The sequence below is a fragment of the Chlamydotis macqueenii genome, chromosome 3 (assembly GCF_036417535.1).
Source record: "Chlamydotis macqueenii isolate bChlMac1 chromosome 3, bChlMac1.mat, whole genome shotgun sequence".
Taxonomy (NCBI): Eukaryota; Metazoa; Chordata; class Aves; order Otidiformes; family Otididae; genus Chlamydotis; species Chlamydotis macqueenii.
The window spans coordinates 16,757,111-16,775,638 of record NC_141558.1 but is presented as its reverse complement, the minus strand read 5'-3'; the positions used below and the strand labels follow the sequence as shown (position 1 = coordinate 16,775,638).

At 37.7% G+C, this 18,528-nt stretch overlaps 1 protein-coding gene across 2 annotated transcripts in view; it reads left to right on the top strand.

The window, feature by feature from the left end:
* Window positions 1-18,528, top strand: part of ASAP2 (ArfGAP with SH3 domain, ankyrin repeat and PH domain 2) — a 91,809-nt gene that overhangs the window by 36,236 nt on the left and 37,045 nt on the right. For both annotated transcript variants that reach the window (XM_086743992.1, XM_086743991.1), the window contains exons 5-9: window positions 1,313-1,362; window positions 12,168-12,297; window positions 14,437-14,522; window positions 15,918-15,993; window positions 16,501-16,587. In XM_086743992.1, coding sequence (XP_086600118.1) covers window positions 1,313-1,362; window positions 12,168-12,297; window positions 14,437-14,522; window positions 15,918-15,993; window positions 16,501-16,587 — 429 coding nt within the window. The remainder of the gene's footprint in view (window positions 1-1,312; window positions 1,363-12,167; window positions 12,298-14,436; window positions 14,523-15,917; window positions 15,994-16,500; window positions 16,588-18,528) is intronic.

The following is an 18,528-nucleotide window of genomic DNA, read 5'->3' as shown; positions in this document are numbered from 1 at the left end:
TGGTGTATTAATCTTATTTGATGGCATGGGATACTAAAGTATTTAAAAGGCCTATTATTAGTATATTTATTTAGCATTCTAAACTTACCTGGAACTATACGGATTATTCAGAAGACACATTGGACCTCATGAGCCTAGGATTTTTCTTAACAAAGCTGAAATCTACTTGTGCCCTGAGAATATTTCCTCTTTGAAATAATTATAACTTAGGACTCAAATGATGATATGTTTATAATACATTTCAAAGCCTATCGCCAACAAACTTATTTGGCTTACACTTCATTTACTGCTGAGCAAACAGGAAGCGACTGGCGGCTATTGTTCTAGGACATCGAAGGAAGAAGAAGAATGTACATAGACCAAAAATGGTCTCGGTAAATTACTGAAAGATAAAGAGATTATTTAGTAAGACAGGCTTATGATCTTTGTGTTGCTTGCTTACCACATTTCACTCCTCTTGTTCTTCTCTTTTTCTATGTGAGAATACATTTATTCTAATACAATCTTGCCTCATGTTCCTGACTTGAGAAAATAATCAAATGCTGCTTTAATTAATTTCATAATTGTTGAAATAACTAGCTGACATGTAGGAATTAATTCCTAATCTGTAGCTGCAAAGTTTTTTCTAGCATCTGACAGCTAAGAGGGTTTTTTTTTTTTGTAGTTGGCTGGTCTCTTGAACTCCAGCAGAATTTCAACTGCTGCATTTTTAGACATCAGTGAAATAATTTTACGACTTGTTAACATCATTTTATCCAAATTGTCTTCTTCAGAGGGAAAAAATAAAGAATTTTGGAACATAAATAATTCAAAATTCTCACAGAATTCGTTATGCTGAGCCGTATGGCCTATGCTGTTCCCATTAAGTCAGTGAGGAATTGATTTCTTTAACTTTAGTGGGATGAATCAAGACCTTAGCCAAGGCTATACCACAGCCTTAGGACAGGCGCTTCTTTCTGGTGGAGCTAGAGATGGAATGATGAGAAAATAGCCAATTTGATTAATTGCATAGTGTGCCCTTGGGATGACATGTGGTTATACCTTTTAAGGAGTAAAATGGAGCTGTAAAAAGCATAGTAAAAAGCATCCTGGAGATGCTTTTTAAAACACGGGTGTGTTAATTCTGTGTACAGGATTGTTTCTCCTGTGTGCAAGATTGCTTTTACACAATTCTTACGTGAGCTATTGAAGAAAGAGTGGAGTCCTTTATTCTAGTAGGCACTGCAAATGCCCGAAGTGTTTCTTCATTGTTAGACCCACAGTATTTTTCATGTAAGTAACTAACTGTATTTTTTTCTTTTTTTCTTGACAGGATCTGAAAAAACCCTTTGATAAAGCTTGGAAGGACTATGAAACAAAAGTGTATGTATCTTTTAGACTTCTGTTTAAAAGGAAAGTATAACTGAAATCTACAAAAGTCATTGTTTAACATTAAGGTCCCAGCCAGAAGCCCTAGTGGGAAGCTAAGCTTTCTTTTTTTTTTTTCTTAACACCTGGACCTGTGTTAAAATACAAGTGCATAGACATAATAATTTCAAATTCTGTAATATACAACTTATTTCATGAGTAAATTGTCTTTTTTTGTGTGTATGTGTTTGTGTGCCATGACTCTTAGTGTCTGTGGTAGATGTCTTTGCTTAATGAAGAAACGAGCAATGATCTCCTAGTGCATGTTCTTCCACTGCATATTCTTCCCCTTCAATTGAGAAAGTTTTACTTCAATTGGAAAATATTTTTTTTTTAATAGCGTCCATATTACTACCCTGTAATCTACTACATGTGACAGTCCACTTCCTTTTCTGCATTCTTGTGCTTTCGGAGGACGCTACTATAGAAAATAAAAAGTTAGCTACCCTGTGTTTTCATCCTTAACTACCAGAAGTGCAGCAACATAATTGTACTTGATGTGCTTTTAAGCATTTGTTGTTGTTGTTGTTGTTTTCTTCTCCTCATCTGTGACTAATTAACTATAATTACCAAGTTTCTTTAGTAGAAAAGAGCACGGAAGAAATTATGTACTTCATGCCTGAGTCTTTTGAAATGTCATAACAAAAAATATCAAGAGTATGGAAGTCAAGATTTAGTTCTGGATTGGTTAGCCTAAAACCCTTGTAATGACTCTGTAATCTTGCTGGCTTTGGCACATCTTAGGAGACCGTGCCCAATGCTGAGGTCTCTAGGAAGACCTTACTTGATGCTGAGCCTTTGGCACTTACCAAGTGATAAGGTAGTAAGACTGGTGGGGTGTTGGCTGCTACTGGTCGAAAACTACACGATTCCAGGCTGATCCAGTACCAGAAGCCTTAGTAAACCACATTTAATTAGTGCAGTTTGTTTAAAGATGTGGATGTTTTCTGCACTTAATGCCAAGGTTGGATGCTCTCAGCAGATGTATTGTGCACACCTAGAAGTGGATGAACACACAAGATCTTGGTCCTTGTCAGTTATGTCTCACATTGTGTGTCTGTCCCAGCTTACCATAAACCACCTGTTTGAAGGTACCTGATGCACAATATAAACAGATATAAAATCAGTTTTAATAACGGAATTTTGTATCCAGCTAAATGAGTCGACAAAGCTCAGCACCTAAGATCAAACATAATTAATTTTGATACCTTGTAAATATTCAAGAGGTTTAGTGCCCTACATCAGGAACAGTTGTTTCCTGGGTTGACCAAGTCAGTTGTGTCAGCACAGCTGATAGTCTCTGAAGTAGAATTTTGTAGTAGATTTTATTTCTTATTCCAGTATTACCTGGGTTGTGACTGTTGGTTGTGTTCTGCATCACACATTGAGCGTCTTTTATCTTCTGAGATAGTGCTGCATGTATCAGACCATTTCTGATGATACAGGTCCAGAAGATTCACATATGATGACACTGTTTAACATAAATGGCTTGCAGATCTCCAGCCACCTAGATTGGCTGAGAATCTAGCACCTTTTACAAATATTTTTTAATTTCACAAAGGAATAGTGATTCTCTGATGCCCACTGGGTTGGCCCATCTGAAGTCTTGTGCAGTCAGTCTTCAGAAATTATTCTTTTAGGTGGTTTACTCACAAAAGCAACAAGTTTAGCAAGTTAGCTAAATTTCATTATTCCTTTTGTGAGTAACAATGAGAATGGTCTAATTACTGCTTTCTAGGCTTGTTTTGTGTGGAGGATCTGAATAGCTTTTGGTTTTTGAATCTGCCTAGCTATAGCTGGATTTTCATAACAAGACATTCTGAAATGTTGAGATAAAGCTCCAGTGTGACAGTCTGAATCCCTGGAAGATTGTGATGGTTCCAGTATTTCGTGTTCTTAATACCAGTGCACGATCTTATCTGGTGCCATGCCAGTTTTTAGCTGTTAAGCAATTAAGATTCCTAACCAGTGCCCATGGCAGTAGTTGATCACTGAGGATGAGCCATAAAGAACAGTCCTGTAATTTTGTCTGCTATTGTCTACCTGTGCTTGATTGCTGAATCGGAAAGCTTGTTTGCTTATTCAGTGACATCCCACAAAGTTTATGTTCAGAATTTAAAGTACATTTGCATGCTGCTGGGACATACAGCAAGAACACTGCTGCTGCTACTGGACTGAGGTCTCTGATGCTTTTAGAATTTCTGATAGAATCTTCACCAGGATGAGTATGTTGCAGTGACGTAAAGATTTGTACTTTGATTCTCAGTTTGGTCAGAGCAAGTGGTCTGTTTCAGAGTCAGGTACTCTAGAAATATTGTCATTTGGTTTTTAACTTAGTTAAGTACTTGAGAAGTAAAAAAGGCCATAGAAAATGTATTTGAATCTGTATCTTTGGGGATTCTCATTTCAGTTTAAGGACAGTAGATACCTGGAAATGTTGTTATATATGTTATTACATTCAGGACATGAAAATGTGATGTTGACATTGTGTTTATTTTCTATCTGTGGGATGGAATCTAATGCTGCTTGTATGATATCATGAGATACTTTTTTTTTTTTTTCCTTTTAACAAACAGTCCTTTAGAAAGCCTACTTTATGACTTTACTTTCAAATAAGACGCTTGGGTTTTGATCCAAAACAAATTCCTTTTTCCACTGTAAAGGGATAACTTGGAAAGAGGCATCTCTGTGGGTTTTGCAAGATTTTTTAACAAATGAAGCACAGCAGCACTCCTCCTTGACAGGGCTTATTTCTAAGCCATTTATGTGTCAGGTTATTCAACATGCAAAAACTGAAGGTAGCACATATTCATTAGGAAATTCTTTCAGATCCATTTTCTGTGATATTTCCAGGTAGTGGGCTGGTACAATTGCTGTGAGCTCTAGTTTTTAAGAGGTTAGATGAAAGCTCCACATCGGCATTCCAGAGTTTAAAGCTCTTAGTCTAGCCTGTTGGACTCCTTCACTTTGATCAAGACCAAAGGATCATCTGCTTGAGGCTTGGAATAGGGAGCCTGGGAATACTATGTACAGGAAAATTCTTTAGAACAAGGGGCTTTTTTTTTGTGTGTGTGTGTGTGTGGTGGTTTTATAACACCAGAAATTATTTATTGTAGCTTAAGTTTGGCAGTCAGAGAATACTGTTTTTTCAGTGCAAGCTGTCTCACTTCTACGGAGGAGCAGACCCATTTTGCATAGTCCCGCTGAGTTAAATTCTTGCCCGAGACCCCATCCCCTGCATTAGGACTGCGTGATTTGTCGGACCCCCTTGTCTGTAAGATCAGTTCCCAGATAAGTTGAGGTGTTGCCAGCTATCATTATTGAGCCTTGGTCTTTACAGATCAGAGATGGGAAGTTTAATGATGTGATTTTCAAGCTAGGTTGAGAATATTAATTGGAGCCTGAATCTGTTCAGGTCAGTTTTGTCATCTACTAAATTTTGAACGTAAGAAAACAGTGAAATTTTCCTGGGTTGCTGTTATATATGCCACTGTGGTTTCTTGAGATAATAACTGTTTTGATTCCGTGGCTGTCCCAAATGGATCTGAACTTCCTCATTGCTGTGCATTTTGGTAATCTGTAACAGTAGGTGGATGGAGAGTCATCTCCAGAATTCTTAATTGCAGACTGAACTTCTTTGTTGTAATAGCTTCACAGACTCTGCCTTAACAAAAAGGGTAAAGGGACTGGGAGAGCTAACCTCAGTCTCACCTACAGCTTGTGTTGCCAGCGTGGGACGGTGGTTGTAGGTGTTGATAGCCAGAGCTTCGCTCAGCCTTCTTCAGTCTGGTACCTCAGATGACTCTTTGTTTGAACTGTCTCTCAAAACAGTCCTAGGTTTGTGCTTAGTTAGCTATCTTTTCCAGTGATACTTCTTCAACTATGTGAATGTATATTTTTATTCCTTTTTTTTTCCTTTATTTTTCTTTTCCATTTGGGTTAACAAACTGTTCAAGGCTGCTAGGCTGCTCTTTGTCTGCATATCTCCTTGGATCAGATACTTAAAATCATATCGTTCATCTGCATTTCCTAGTCACAAGTACAGACCTGTGAAGTGAAGCGCCAGATATCAAAGTGGTGTTTTTGTAGTCTCTGGAGAAGTGACAGTGTCTCCATCCTGATTTCTGTCTCAAGAGGCTGTCTTTATAAGGAAGAATTGCAGCTTATTTGCCTCAATATCTCATCTCTTACTTGTTACCTTTGTGATGACATATCAGGTGCTAATATACCCAACCGTGACCTATTTGAAAAGAAATTAAGTTAATTAAAAAATGCATTTGTTTTTCTTTTTCCCCCATAACAATTTCTGAGTTGCTACTTCAAGCTCTGTATGTAATTAAGTATGTTTAAAAAATACTATATATCTAATCTTGTTTGGCAGCGTGATGTTAAGGTCCATTCTTATGTTCCTGGATCACCATCCATCAATGTTGATTATTATGCAACTTCACTCTGTGGCTACCTAACTTCTTGGAGTGTTTCCCTGAAGATCACCTTAGCTGACATAACTGAGGGAGGCTGGATCCATTTTTATTTATTCCTTGGGACTGTTCTTGAATAAGGGAGTGAGAGGAGCAGGATACCCATAGCTTTATGCCAGCCTACCTCAATTAAAAATTGGGAACATCCTGAGGCGACATTAATGAATAATTCATCTTTTCTCACCATCAGTCATTATCATGCTTCAGCTGAAGCCATATAGATTTAAAAATGTTTTTAAAGCTTTAAAGTAGTTAAAAGCAGTGCATTTCTCTTAGGACCTTAGTTACAGTCTGTTTCCTATATAAGAGCTGGGTGATGCTGCCTGCCACTACAGCACCGCAGTGGGACTAGTCTGCCTGTCTCCTTTGGGTAAAATCGGGGCAGACTGGGCTCTTTTTGTTATGAGGCAGTTGCTTTCCCCCATGTACTTAAACACTAATGGCAGACACGCTGGGGAAGCATATGGGGAAGGAGTACACATGTCATAAAAACTGCTCATTCTCCCAGCAGGCAGACCGTATTAAATAGGGCGGCAAGCCAAATTTCACCCACGTTCTTGAGTTTAATCGGTCCTGTTGTGGTAGATGTTGAGGTAAAGGCATTGTATCAATCTTGCACAGGAAACAGAAGCATGAACTTACTGGAGCATATTATTTACTCATTTTTTAGCTGAATATTGTGTCTGTATTCCAGACATAAACCTGTCTTTCCTGAAAAGAAAGAAATGTTAATCTTTTAAATAAAGGTGTCTTATTTTTAGGCCTGTAAATATATCTTATCTTCAGAAGTCCTCTGCTAATAAGCATTGTGCTAATGCTGTGAAACATAAAGGCTTAGTGAAAACTAACAAGCTTTAGACTGGCTCCCTCCCCTCCTTTGCCATTCTCCTTTAAAAAGCTGGGTGTGAGGCCTGTTATGCACAACTGAGTGAAGAGAACAAGTTGTCTGAATGTGCTTCTGGGATTATAAGATCAAGGCAATAGGCTGAGGTGTGTTATGTTACTGTGCAGAAACACAAGCACTCGTATCCAGATAGAACTCTGTCATTAATGATTTGTTTCTGAACCATTTGAAGTCCATGGAAGAATGAACGAATTCTTATTACAATCTTCTGTAAAGATGCCTGCATAGCTATTTGATTGAATGATGATGTTTCCAGTTTGGTAAACTTGTTTTTTAAACAATATCTTAAAAAATTATCTGAAAATTCTGCAACCTTTTTTTCAAGTTACTTCTTCAGAGCTCTAACTTGACTCAGTAGATCATTGATATTCACAGATTGTACATATTTCTGCCATGTTTCTTTTTAAAGCATATACATAATATGAAGTGGAGGTCACATCTTGAAAACAGTGGCATAGGATGAAAGTGCTAAACAAGGTAGCTTTAATATAGAATCATAGACTCAAATAATAGAATCATTTAGGTTGGAAAAGACCTTTAAGATCATTGAGGCCAACTGCAAACCTAACATTGCCAAGTCCACTGCTAAACCATGTCCCTAAGTGCCACATCTATACATCTTTTAAATACTTCCAGGGATGCTGACTCCACCACTTCCCTGGTCAGCCTGTTCCACTGCTTAAGAACCCTGTTGGTGAATAAATTTTTCCTCATCTCCAATCTAAACCTCCCCTGGTGCCACTTGAGACCATTTCCTCTTGTCCTGTTACTTGTTACTTGAGAGAAGAGACTGACACCCACCTCGCTACCACCTCTTTTCAGGCAGTTGTAGAGAGCAATGAGGTCTCCCTTGAGCCTCCATTTCTCCAGACTAAACAACCCCAGTTCCCTCAGCCACTCCTCATAAGACTTGTTTTCCAGACCCTTCACCAGCTTCATGCTGGTGCTACATGCTCTTTGGATGTGCTCCAGCACCTCAATGTCTTTCTTGTACTGAGGGGCCCAAAACTTCACACAGTATTTGAGGTGCAACCTCACCAGTGCTGAGTACAGAGGGACAATCCCTTCCCTACTTCTGCTGGCCACACTGTTCGTGATACAAGCCAGGATGCTATTGGCCTTCTTGGCCATGTGGGCACACTGCTGGCTCATATTTAGCCGGCTGTTGACTAGCACCCCGAGGTCCTTTACTGCCAGGCAGCTTTCCAGCCACTCTTCCCCAAGCCTGTAGCGTCGCATGGGGTTGTTGTGACCCAAGTGCAGGACCCAGCACTTGGCATTGTTGAGCCTCATACAGTTGGCCTCAGCCCATCAATCCAGCCTGTCCAGATCCCTCTGCAGAGCCTTCCTACCCTCAAGCAGATCAACGCTCCCACCCAGCATGGTGTCATCTGCAGACTTACTGAGGGTGCTCTCAATCTCCTCATCCAGATCATTGATAAAGATATTAAATAGAGCTGGCCCAGTACTGAGCCCTGGGGAACACCACTCGTGACTGGCCACCAACTGGATTTAACTCCATTCACTACAACTCTTCGGGCCCAGCCATCCAGCTAGATTTTTACCCAGCAAGGAGTATGCCCATCCAAGTCCTGAGCTTCCAGTTTCTCCAGGAGAATGCTGTGGGAAATGGTGTCAAAGGCTTTACAGCATCCGCAGTATACTGCTTTGAGCCTGAGCTTTCATATTAAGTATTTTTATTTTGAAGGAGATTACCTGCAAATTAAATGGAAAAAGCTTTGAATTAATCCGCAGATATTATGAATGAAATACTGGAAAGATCTGGCCACGTTTTGCTCAGTCTTCCATCTCCTCTCCCATCCTCCAGTGAAGGATGAGTGACAGGGAAAAGCTCTCCAGCATTTCCAAAGGGAAAAGGTGACTTCCCCATTCAGGACTTGGGTGATAAGAGTGAGTCATGCTTTACTGTCAGCCTTGACAGACAGTTGGATAAAATAAAATGGAGGCTCTTTTACTGAAAGGCTAGGATGCCAGAGCTGAAGTTGGAGAGTCAGGCGGAAAATGAAGACTAGACAAAGAAAGGATATTTGATGAGAATGTATAATATTATTTTGTCAAACAAAATAGCCCTTGGAAACACTCAGTTTTCCAGAGTACTCCCCATTCAAGTCTGTGCCTTGCAGGTGCTATTCCCAGCCTCTGTGCCCTCTCATGTACGTACCCAGATTCAGCCTGGCTTACTGCTGTGTGGGGAAGAAGAGGGGGAAAGACAGAGTAGCTGCCCAGCCAGCCAGTTCACTACTGCTGCCTGTACACAGGGTATTCCAGTTGTTTAGCCTTGTTCACTGGCTGAAAATAAATACCAGTCTTTGATGTGTTAAACAGTAAAATAGGACCTATCCTTTTTAAAGTTTAAAATAAAAATGCCTACTTTGATGTTTATTTATACCATGATCTGTATTACAAAATTGATTTCTTTGAAATACAAATTAAAATTTATATTGAAAAACAGTTGCTTTTAAAATTGGAGCTTTAAAAATAGTCACGTAGGGAAAACTGAATGGGCAAGACGGTTTATTTTGTATCTGATCGACTTTTCTGTTGTAATTCTTCATCCTATATTTCAACTTTACTTGTCTGTTACACAAATCTGAGCTCACTGTATCTTAGTCGTGTGCAGCTGCATTGTAAATGGACTGAAGTGTGCTCAGATCTTAGTCAGCAAAGTCTATATATGTGATTCGTGCTGCATGAGCTTCAAGAACAGCAGCTTTACAAAACATTTGCCTCCTTTGTTTTGCTTCTAGAGGATTTTTCTAGAGTTTAATAATTTTCTTATTAATTTTGCTTAAATAATATGCCTGGAAAACCTGAACACCTTGCAATATTTGGCAATTTCACAGTGGTCCATCATAGAACTGTCTTTGCCAGGAGGATTTGGGTAATGTCACAGTTGAGTTACACTTGAAGCTGAGTTCACCCTTGCGTTTGGATAGGAAACACAGCCAACCTTTAGCACTCAGAAGATTTGCATGCAACACTGCTGTACATGGTTTCTCTGTTTCCTTAGAAACAAAGTGCTCTGTAGTATCAGTCACACAGGAGGTAGCATATTACTGTAGCAAAACAACAGGTTAAATTCTGGATTACAAAGCCAAAAATGCAGTTAGAGACTAAAATAATAAATAATAAGGAAATGGGGAAATACACCATCATGTATCTCTTTGTCACCAAGAGATGGTTTGATTTCTGTGTAAAGCATCTCTGTAGTTTTTGAAGCCGTGGAACCTGAAGCTCCAGGAAACAGCCTCAAGGATGTTTCATTTCTCTGAATTACTTGGTAGGTGTTGGTATGCTTTAGTCTTGGTTTGACTACTTTTTGCCTGTGGAGTATGATTTATCCCTTAAAGACTAGAAAGGACTCTTTTGCCAAAATCTAGCTCTTTCTTTAAAAGGAATTCAATTTCTTAAAATAATGTATGCTGTAATATTGTGCATCATGTTTGACTCTTTGGCAGTATTAATTGTCTTTTGGTTTAACTAGCATTAGAAACAGCTTATGTTAATAAGCTCTTAAAATTTTAGAGGTGGTTGTGTCATCCTAGATTCGAGTATTGTTGAAAATAAAATACAATAGCAATTGGTAATTATTAGACTTGACTTGCATTTTTCTGGCCTCGTGAATTGCTAGATGAATGTGGAAATTGAAAGAACTAAAATCGTCCTGGATCTTTGCTCTGAGGTTTGACTTTTTTAGAACTATCGAGTATGATGTAATTGAAAACGTAGGGGGATGTAGAGCAAGTGCTAGAAAGGAGTTGCGTATTTGTCATCTTCTGTGAGTCTTCTTGTAATGGTTTATCTTCCTTGTTCATGGTTGGTGTCTGGTTAATTCTTGTGTTTGACTCTGTATTCTATGTCTACAAAATGGCGTAATTAGCAGTAAGTAACAGTAACAGCTTATTTTGATGAAAGCAGAAAGTTCTGGAACTGAGTTTTTATTCAAGCAAGTGAAGGTTTTCAGAATATTTATTTCAAAGGAGAAGAGCTTCCCTACACACGTCTGCTTCTGGCAGGACGCAGCGGGCTGAGGAGGAGCGCAGTGCTGGCTGGATGTGCTGGCTGCTGGAATATTGCACGGGGCTGGCTCTGCCATGCCTGCCAGTACCGGGAGTGCAGTGGGGCTTTTAAAATTGCTGTTCAAAATGGGAACGTTACGGGATGGGATTAATGGAATTAATTCTGTTTTTCCCTTGGTGCTTGAGGTGTAAGAGGAGGCAATTCCTCATTCTTGAGAAGTATAAGTATAGAATGTATTGTTAATTGGAAGTCTTCAGACCGCCTAGGACATTTTCCCATAAGCTGTTAGAGTAATGTTAACATCAGGTTAAGAGAGCACTTGAAACATGTAATCTCTTCAGAGAGAGAGCCAAGAGACACTTGACTGCCCAAAAGGAGGTGCGACAGTGCGTGCGTTATTTGTTCCTCTCGTCTGCTTCCTGTATTCCTGTGTAATGCTTCCTCTTGTTCAAAAGCAGTATAACATTTCCTCAGGAAGCCCTTTTCAGTATTTTCTGCTTCTAAACAGTACAAGTGGCAAACTAAAAGTCTTTCTCCAAAAAGTAAACACCCTTATATATTTTCTTTTATTAATATATTTTTTTCATATCAAGCTTGTCTAATGGGGTAGTATAACTGTGCCACTGCCTGTAGGAATAACATGGAGCATAGCAGTAACAAATGCACAAGTGTGTTTAGGGGAGTTATGCTGTATGGCAGGCATTGGTTATTCATTTATATTCTACAGGAGAACCTGTTTTATTCACAGCTCTTGGAAAATGTTCTTGGAAACTTTTGGGGAATTAGGACAGCTGGTCTAGCAGACTTTGAAGTCTGCAACACAGCCGGCTGGCTGGTATTCCCAGTGCCAACTGGCTCTGTAGCAAGTAGAGATGGCAACTGTGATTTTGGCTTAGGAAACTCTGTATATATAGAAGATGACTTGATGACAGGCAAGACTCAATAAATCTGGTGACATAATTGAACTCTGTTAACTGGTGTTTGGTCAGTTGGGATTAAACATCCCCCTACATTTTCAATTGAAATTCATTATTTTGTTTCTGGATTTTTTTTCTTCGATGCAAGAACTTAGTATCTTCTTCTCATTTAGTATCTTCTTTTGGAATATCTGTTAGGACATTATTTTAACAGATGACCAATTTAGATTTCAGCTACTGTATGTCACTGCTGATCTGTAGTCATTGTCAAATTTCAAATGAAATGTCATCTGGAAGTAAGTCATATGCAAAGCTACAAGAGTTTGGCTCTGCATCTGTCAGTAGACTTTGTGAATAATCAGATTTCCTGAGAGGCTGTGGGTTTCTCACTTCACTGACTGATTCTTTGCCTTATAGTACAAAAATAGAGAAGGAGAAAAAAGAGCATGCTAAGCTGCATGGGATGATCCGTACAGAAATAAGTGGAGCTGAAATTGCAGAAGAGATGGAGAAAGAAAGAAGGTTCTTCCAGTTACAGATGTGTGAGGTAAGATTCAATGTGAAATTCATGTTATTCTCCTAATATTTTAATAAAAATTTTGAAAAACACAATAGTTTAATGTTTATTGTGATGTTAAAGGGAGATGCCAAATTATTAGTGGACTGCATTTGCTGAAACACTTTTTTTTTTTTTTTTTTTTTTTTTTTTTTTTAACCTGGTGGGCTAACTTTGCAGGGAATTTGGATCTTTTCTGATTTCACTTACAAGTAAATTCTAGAATAAATAAATAATGCAAAGCTCAATTAAACACTAAGAGATGATAATAAATAGGCTTTTACACTACTGCTTCACTTAAGCCCTAGACCATTCTCTGAATTGTTCCCTGCGCTGGCAGCTGTTGCGTTATTCTGAGGAGAGACTCCAGTCTAGCACACTATTGGGCTGGTACTGAAAAACAAGTGCTCTGGATGGAATCCAGTTGTCTTTCAAGATGTTTCAGAATGTTTCTACTTTGAAATATTTGTGATTTTGCAGTATGTTAAATCTGGTGTAAATATTTCTGTTTGATTCGTTTAAGGGCGTATCAGGTTCCATGGTTGGGAATTTAAGTTTCTGTGTTCGTTCTTTCTATGCATTAATTCAAAAATATACCATGGGTGTTTCTTCTGTTTTTACTATGATAATTAGAGCTAATTTGACTCATATGTCAACATAGCTTAACAGCAGTTGTCCTAAATACCACTTCTAGTAACTGCATGCACTGATACTTAGTAGAAAGGCTTCACATTCCTGTACAGAGTCAGACAAAAGCATTCAAAACTGGTGAAGGGATTTGAGTACCCAATAAAAATATGGATGTTACCAGCTAATTTCTTCCCTAAGAAACAACCAGGAACAGATGCTTCTCTCTTCCTGCATCCTCTCTTCACAGTAAAGGATGAGTTCACAGTAGTGAGTTGTAGTGATAATGAAAAGCAAGGTGAAGTCTGTGAAATCAGATTGAGTTACCTTAAAGGATACATTTTCAGCTATTCCACATTTATTTCTTCTGGTTTGGGGGAAAATAAGTTTATACTCAATTACCTCTGAATAGTCATTAAAGGGGACTTTGTTTTAGTTTTATTAGTTCATCAGAAGTGTGATGTATTCAAGTTGTATCATAAGTACAGGCTAATTCTCTATAAGAGTGAACACAATACCAGATGCCTAGAGTTCCATCTTAAATTAACAGGAGCTGGAGAGGTGTCTTCTAACTAAATACTGTCTGGTGCTCATGTCTACATTTATGCTAATCATCTGTTCACCTGAGCCAGCCTAAAAAGCTGCGACATGGAAAGCTTGCACTTGGATACAGCTTTATTTCAGTGGGTTTAAAACATTTAGGGTGTACTGCAGGCAGGGGAAAACCAGATACATTAGAGCATTGCGAAGAAGACATTCACTTCTTTGCCTGGAGGTCACTGTCTAAGCAGGGGTTAAACATTGTCCTCGTTTAATGGACAGTTAAGGACTCCTGTAAATATTTGGTCAATCTTACTTCTGCTTGCATGGCTGGCATCTTTTTTGCTATGGCATTCGGGGAGGAGCTGTCACTTAATATGGACTTTGATTGTGCCTAATGCAAAAGGACACTAATTACACTTTATTTTAGCTTGACAGTAGATTTTTAAAATCTCTTGCTAAACTGTAATTTGCTGTAATTACTGTGTATAAGGAATTGATGGAGAAAACAATGAAATCAGAAGGCAGATTTTTAAAAAATGGTTAAAATAATCACTTTTTTTGAGTAAACTGCTTACTTTTTTAATGACATCTTTAGCAATGAGTTTAACAACTAGTGAGATAGATACCTAGAAGGGCTGCTAGGTTTAAGAATGAGCTCCTAAAGTTACTGCACTAACCCTTTTATGCTTCCTTGAACACAAGCTTCCACTAGAAGCCATGAAGGATCTGGTAACAATTTGAACTAATCATAGTGAAGTATCCCCACAGGGTATCAAAAATCAGCAGTGACAAGAATTGCTTTTGTGTGATTAACCCTTGAAGTCACTGTTTGATGCGTTCTCTTTTAGGTCTTCTAAATCTGCAGCTGTCAAAGCTTGTTGAAATATAACTGAAAATAAAATGTTAAAAAATACTGCAGCAGTAATAATTCATTTCTTTTGTGAATTACTGTTTTACCAGTACCTGCTGAAAGTCAATGAAATCAAGATTAAAAAAGGAGTGGACTTGCTTCAGAACTTGATCAAGTATTTTCATGCTCAATGCAAGTATGTTTGTATGTTTTAGTTTTCTTTATATCTACACAATAACTGGAGCAACGTTTTGGTTTAAACTTTTGTCATAATCATAACACTTTCCTAGATTTATTTTTTTTTTTCAAGATATATCTAAGATGCAACTGTTCTCGCTGATGTCTTTTGACAAATTGCTTTTGTCATAGATTAGCAATTGCTTTTGTTACTCTGTTCCGAAACATGTAATGAGTTTGAGCTAGTACCACAGAATATAATTGTGGGTTCCAAAGGAGTGCCGCACAATAATTTGGCATATTTCATATACTACTCTTGAAACAGAGCTACTAGTTTGGTCTATTAATTAGTGATCCATTAGTTTTGACGGGCTTTTTTGAGTGTATATAGCAATGATCTAAATTAATTCTGTGCTCAAGAAAAACAAATGGCATAAGTAGTGGGATAAAACTATATTGAAAGAATCAGTCTCTTTCTAATTAGTTGGAAGACTCGGTAATAAAACACAAAGCTCTCCTTAGATTGATGTACTTTTTAACGGTAGTATTACAGATCAATAATACAGCAATAAAGTCATAGCTATAAAATTGACAGAGCCACTGTTACCTGTTCAAATCAGTAAGTTTTCATCTAAAAGATGAGTCTGCACTTATGTAGGGTTTTCCCTATACAGCTATGTTGCTTTTAAAATCAGTTTCACTTGTAGTATGTCACTCATCTGCTCTGTCCATCTACTGAAATTTCAACAACATGGGTGCTGTGTTGTGTTGTCACTTTCATGTCTGCTTCCCAGAGTGAAAATACTTTCTGTTGCAAATGATGCAGCAGTTTCAAATCAAATGTGCGTGTAGTTGTGGTTTCTTTAAATTTATTTTTTAAATCTCACTTTTTATTTTTAAAAGCCGGATTACTTGGCATAGATAACACTACTGTGCCAACAGAAAAATAGGTACGATACAGTAAGGTGTAGCATATTCAGTTTGCATATAGGCCATAATTAATGTTTGGGAAACAAAGGTGTTTTCCTTTAGTGGGAAGATTGCATTAGACATGAAATTATTGGGCTGCAAGAAGTCACAATTATTTTATATCTACTAGATCTTTTACTATTCCACAAATGAATCTTACTTGTTTTGGGCCTTCAAAAAGTGAGTTGAGAACCTGTATTTGAGGTGGGAATGGGAAAACTTATGTGGCAGTGTATTGTGGCAGTTCTGAATCTAATTGGGGATTTTACGTGTTTGAGTAAGCTATGATGGAAATAAAGAGGTGGATCAAAGATGCATTTTCAAAAAATGTTTTGAAGTTTATGGCGTGGCATAATAATATGCATGTCTTCCTTTACTTTGTGTTTTCTGCTTAAAAAGTTGACAAAGTTTAATAACAGTTTGGTTTTTGTTGGTTTTTTTTAAGTTTCTTTCAGGATGGCTTAAAAGCAGTTGAAAGTCTCAAGCCGTCAATTGAGACACTATCAACAGATCTTTATACGGTGCGTAGCAACCTTTCACATTTGTGTTGTAAACTTAGGTTTATTACTGTAGAACAGTGGTCATTTTTGTTCGGGTTGCCTAACTGTTTAAATAGGTAGCATTTTAAAGTTTTGAGTAGATTTTGGTGGAAAATTTTGTTTTAATATCATATCTATAAACCTTCATTTCAGTTCAGGGCCCCACTGCGTAAAATGTTAGGAAAACAGCCTTTGCTCTAAAATGTTTACTGACTAAGTGGGAAATAACAAATGGTTTCAAATTGGACACAGGGAAGCACGAACAGTGTGAGGCAATATCAAAGTCTTAACCCAACAACATCTTAGCCATTAACAAGTTTTCTGAAGAGGTAAAGGAAAATGAACTAATCGCGTTATCTTTGCCCTTTGTGTTTTCATTCTTGCTGAACATTTCTCTGAAAAATTAACCAATTAAGTAGCAAGTTTGGAAGAACTGCATTGAAAAGAAACAATAATGTTATTTTTAACCTGTGTTTTTCTTCATTCAAGATTAAACAAGCACAAGATGAGGAAAGAAGACAATTAACACAGCTTAGAGATATTTTAAAATCAGCACTCCAGGTTGATCAGAAAGAGGTGAGCATATAAGGTGGTTTAACTTTGGAATACCCATTTTACTTACTTCTAATGTAATGGCAGTGTCAAGGAGACTCCATTAGTACAATCTTGTTTCACAATAATATTCCAAAATGTATAAAGATTATGCAAAACTGAATTTCAAATCCCAAAACACCTCTTGTCATCATCTGCAAAAATGACAATCAGGTTTGCTACTCTGCTACAAGATGCTAGTTTTCAAATGTGCAAGAGCTGGGTCAGTTCAGCAATCTAACAAATAAATATTTTTTGAGTTTTGGTTATGATTGCTGTTAGATTTAAAGAATTCTGGTGTTATTTTATTTGGCAAACACTGGTCTGGAAGCAAGCATCTTTTGTATAATCTAATCCTAAATATTGGGTCTACTTTTGTTTCAGATTGCTAGTGCTTCCTCTTCATGTAAATAAATGCCAGCCAGCTTCCCTTGCATGGCTGCTGGGCCATGAGTAAGTGATGAATAAACCCCCTCCTCCCTTTTCAGATTCCCTTTCTGAGAGGAATCACAATGAAATAGTTTAGTCTGTAGAGTTCCGGCTTCCTTGGTCTTTTCCGGACTTGCTTTCATCTTCCCATCAAGGTTATGGTGACTCTTAGCTCTTATGAGTGGCCAGATGATGGTTGTTGAGCAACCCTATCTAGTGAAGGACATCCCTGCCCATGGCCTAGGGGCTGGACTAGATGATCTTTGAAGGTCCCTTCCAAGTCAGACCATTCTGTTATTCTGTGACTTGCTAATAGGCATTCAAACAATCTTAAACACTCTTCACTTTAAGGTGCTGTTTGTTACCACGTGAAGTTTGTGATAATGACCAAAGTCCCGTACAGTTTGCAGGCACTTTCTTAGGTTCTGTCTGGCATTTAGGACTTGCTGAGGGGTGCATTTGCTAAAAACTTGCAAGTTTGAGATCTGTGGAACGAAAGCCTAGTGATCTTAGTGGAAATGGTGACTAGTTTGGATTCACCATTGATTGCCTACTCTCGATAAGGAGTCTTTGCTGTTTAGGATGTGTTAGCAGGCTTCCTATTTTATCCAGGTCTTTGTTCAAGAGAGATAATAGAAGCAGTTCAGTTTCATGGTTGGTGGGAATGTTGCTTCTCTATGTTTACCTGTATATCAGTGATACTGATATTAAATGTATATGGAAGATGTGGTGAGCACATATCTTTTCACAGACTGAAAAATGTAATAATACACATAAATATATTACTTGTGCTGCTTTTGATGCATTTTAAAAATACAAGTGTAAAAAGTGGTTTATGCTATATTCATTATTTATTAATTCTGCAACATGAGAAGTACTGCAGACATGAGAAGTACTATAATTATGTTTAAAGTTCTTTGAAAACATCAATTAATCAGTGGGATGCCAAAAATCATGGTATAACTTACTGTACAACCCACTAATGTTATTCTTGTTGCACTGTAATTTCCTTTACTATAACTGTTGTTTTTTTTTTTCTTTCCTAAAATGCATTTACATTTTGTGACCGAAGTCTAGGAGAGTAAGTGTTACTATGTTTTAATGAAAATAGTTGGCATGATTTCCATTCCGATTTCAAGAAACTGGGTTTTTCCTGACCTTTTTTCTGTTGGTATGAAAAGATTGGTTCTTTTTTTTTTCCTCCTCTTCTGTTTGTTGTATTACTAAAAAAAAAGTTACCAGATCGTACTTGGGAAATAAAATTGCTGTAAGTCAAAACCATGATTTCATCTTCACTCTCTTTTGGGAATTAAATCCAGTTGCTTGATCTGATGTTCTTGCAAGATTTTGAAGATGTATGTATTTCTAGTTAAAATGGACTTCATGTATGAAATGATAGAACATATTGTTTGTGCTGTGTTTGAAAAAAAAAAAAAAAAAGACACAAACGTTCATAGTGAACCTTTTTTGTTGTGCCTGTGTACATAGTTTCTTCCT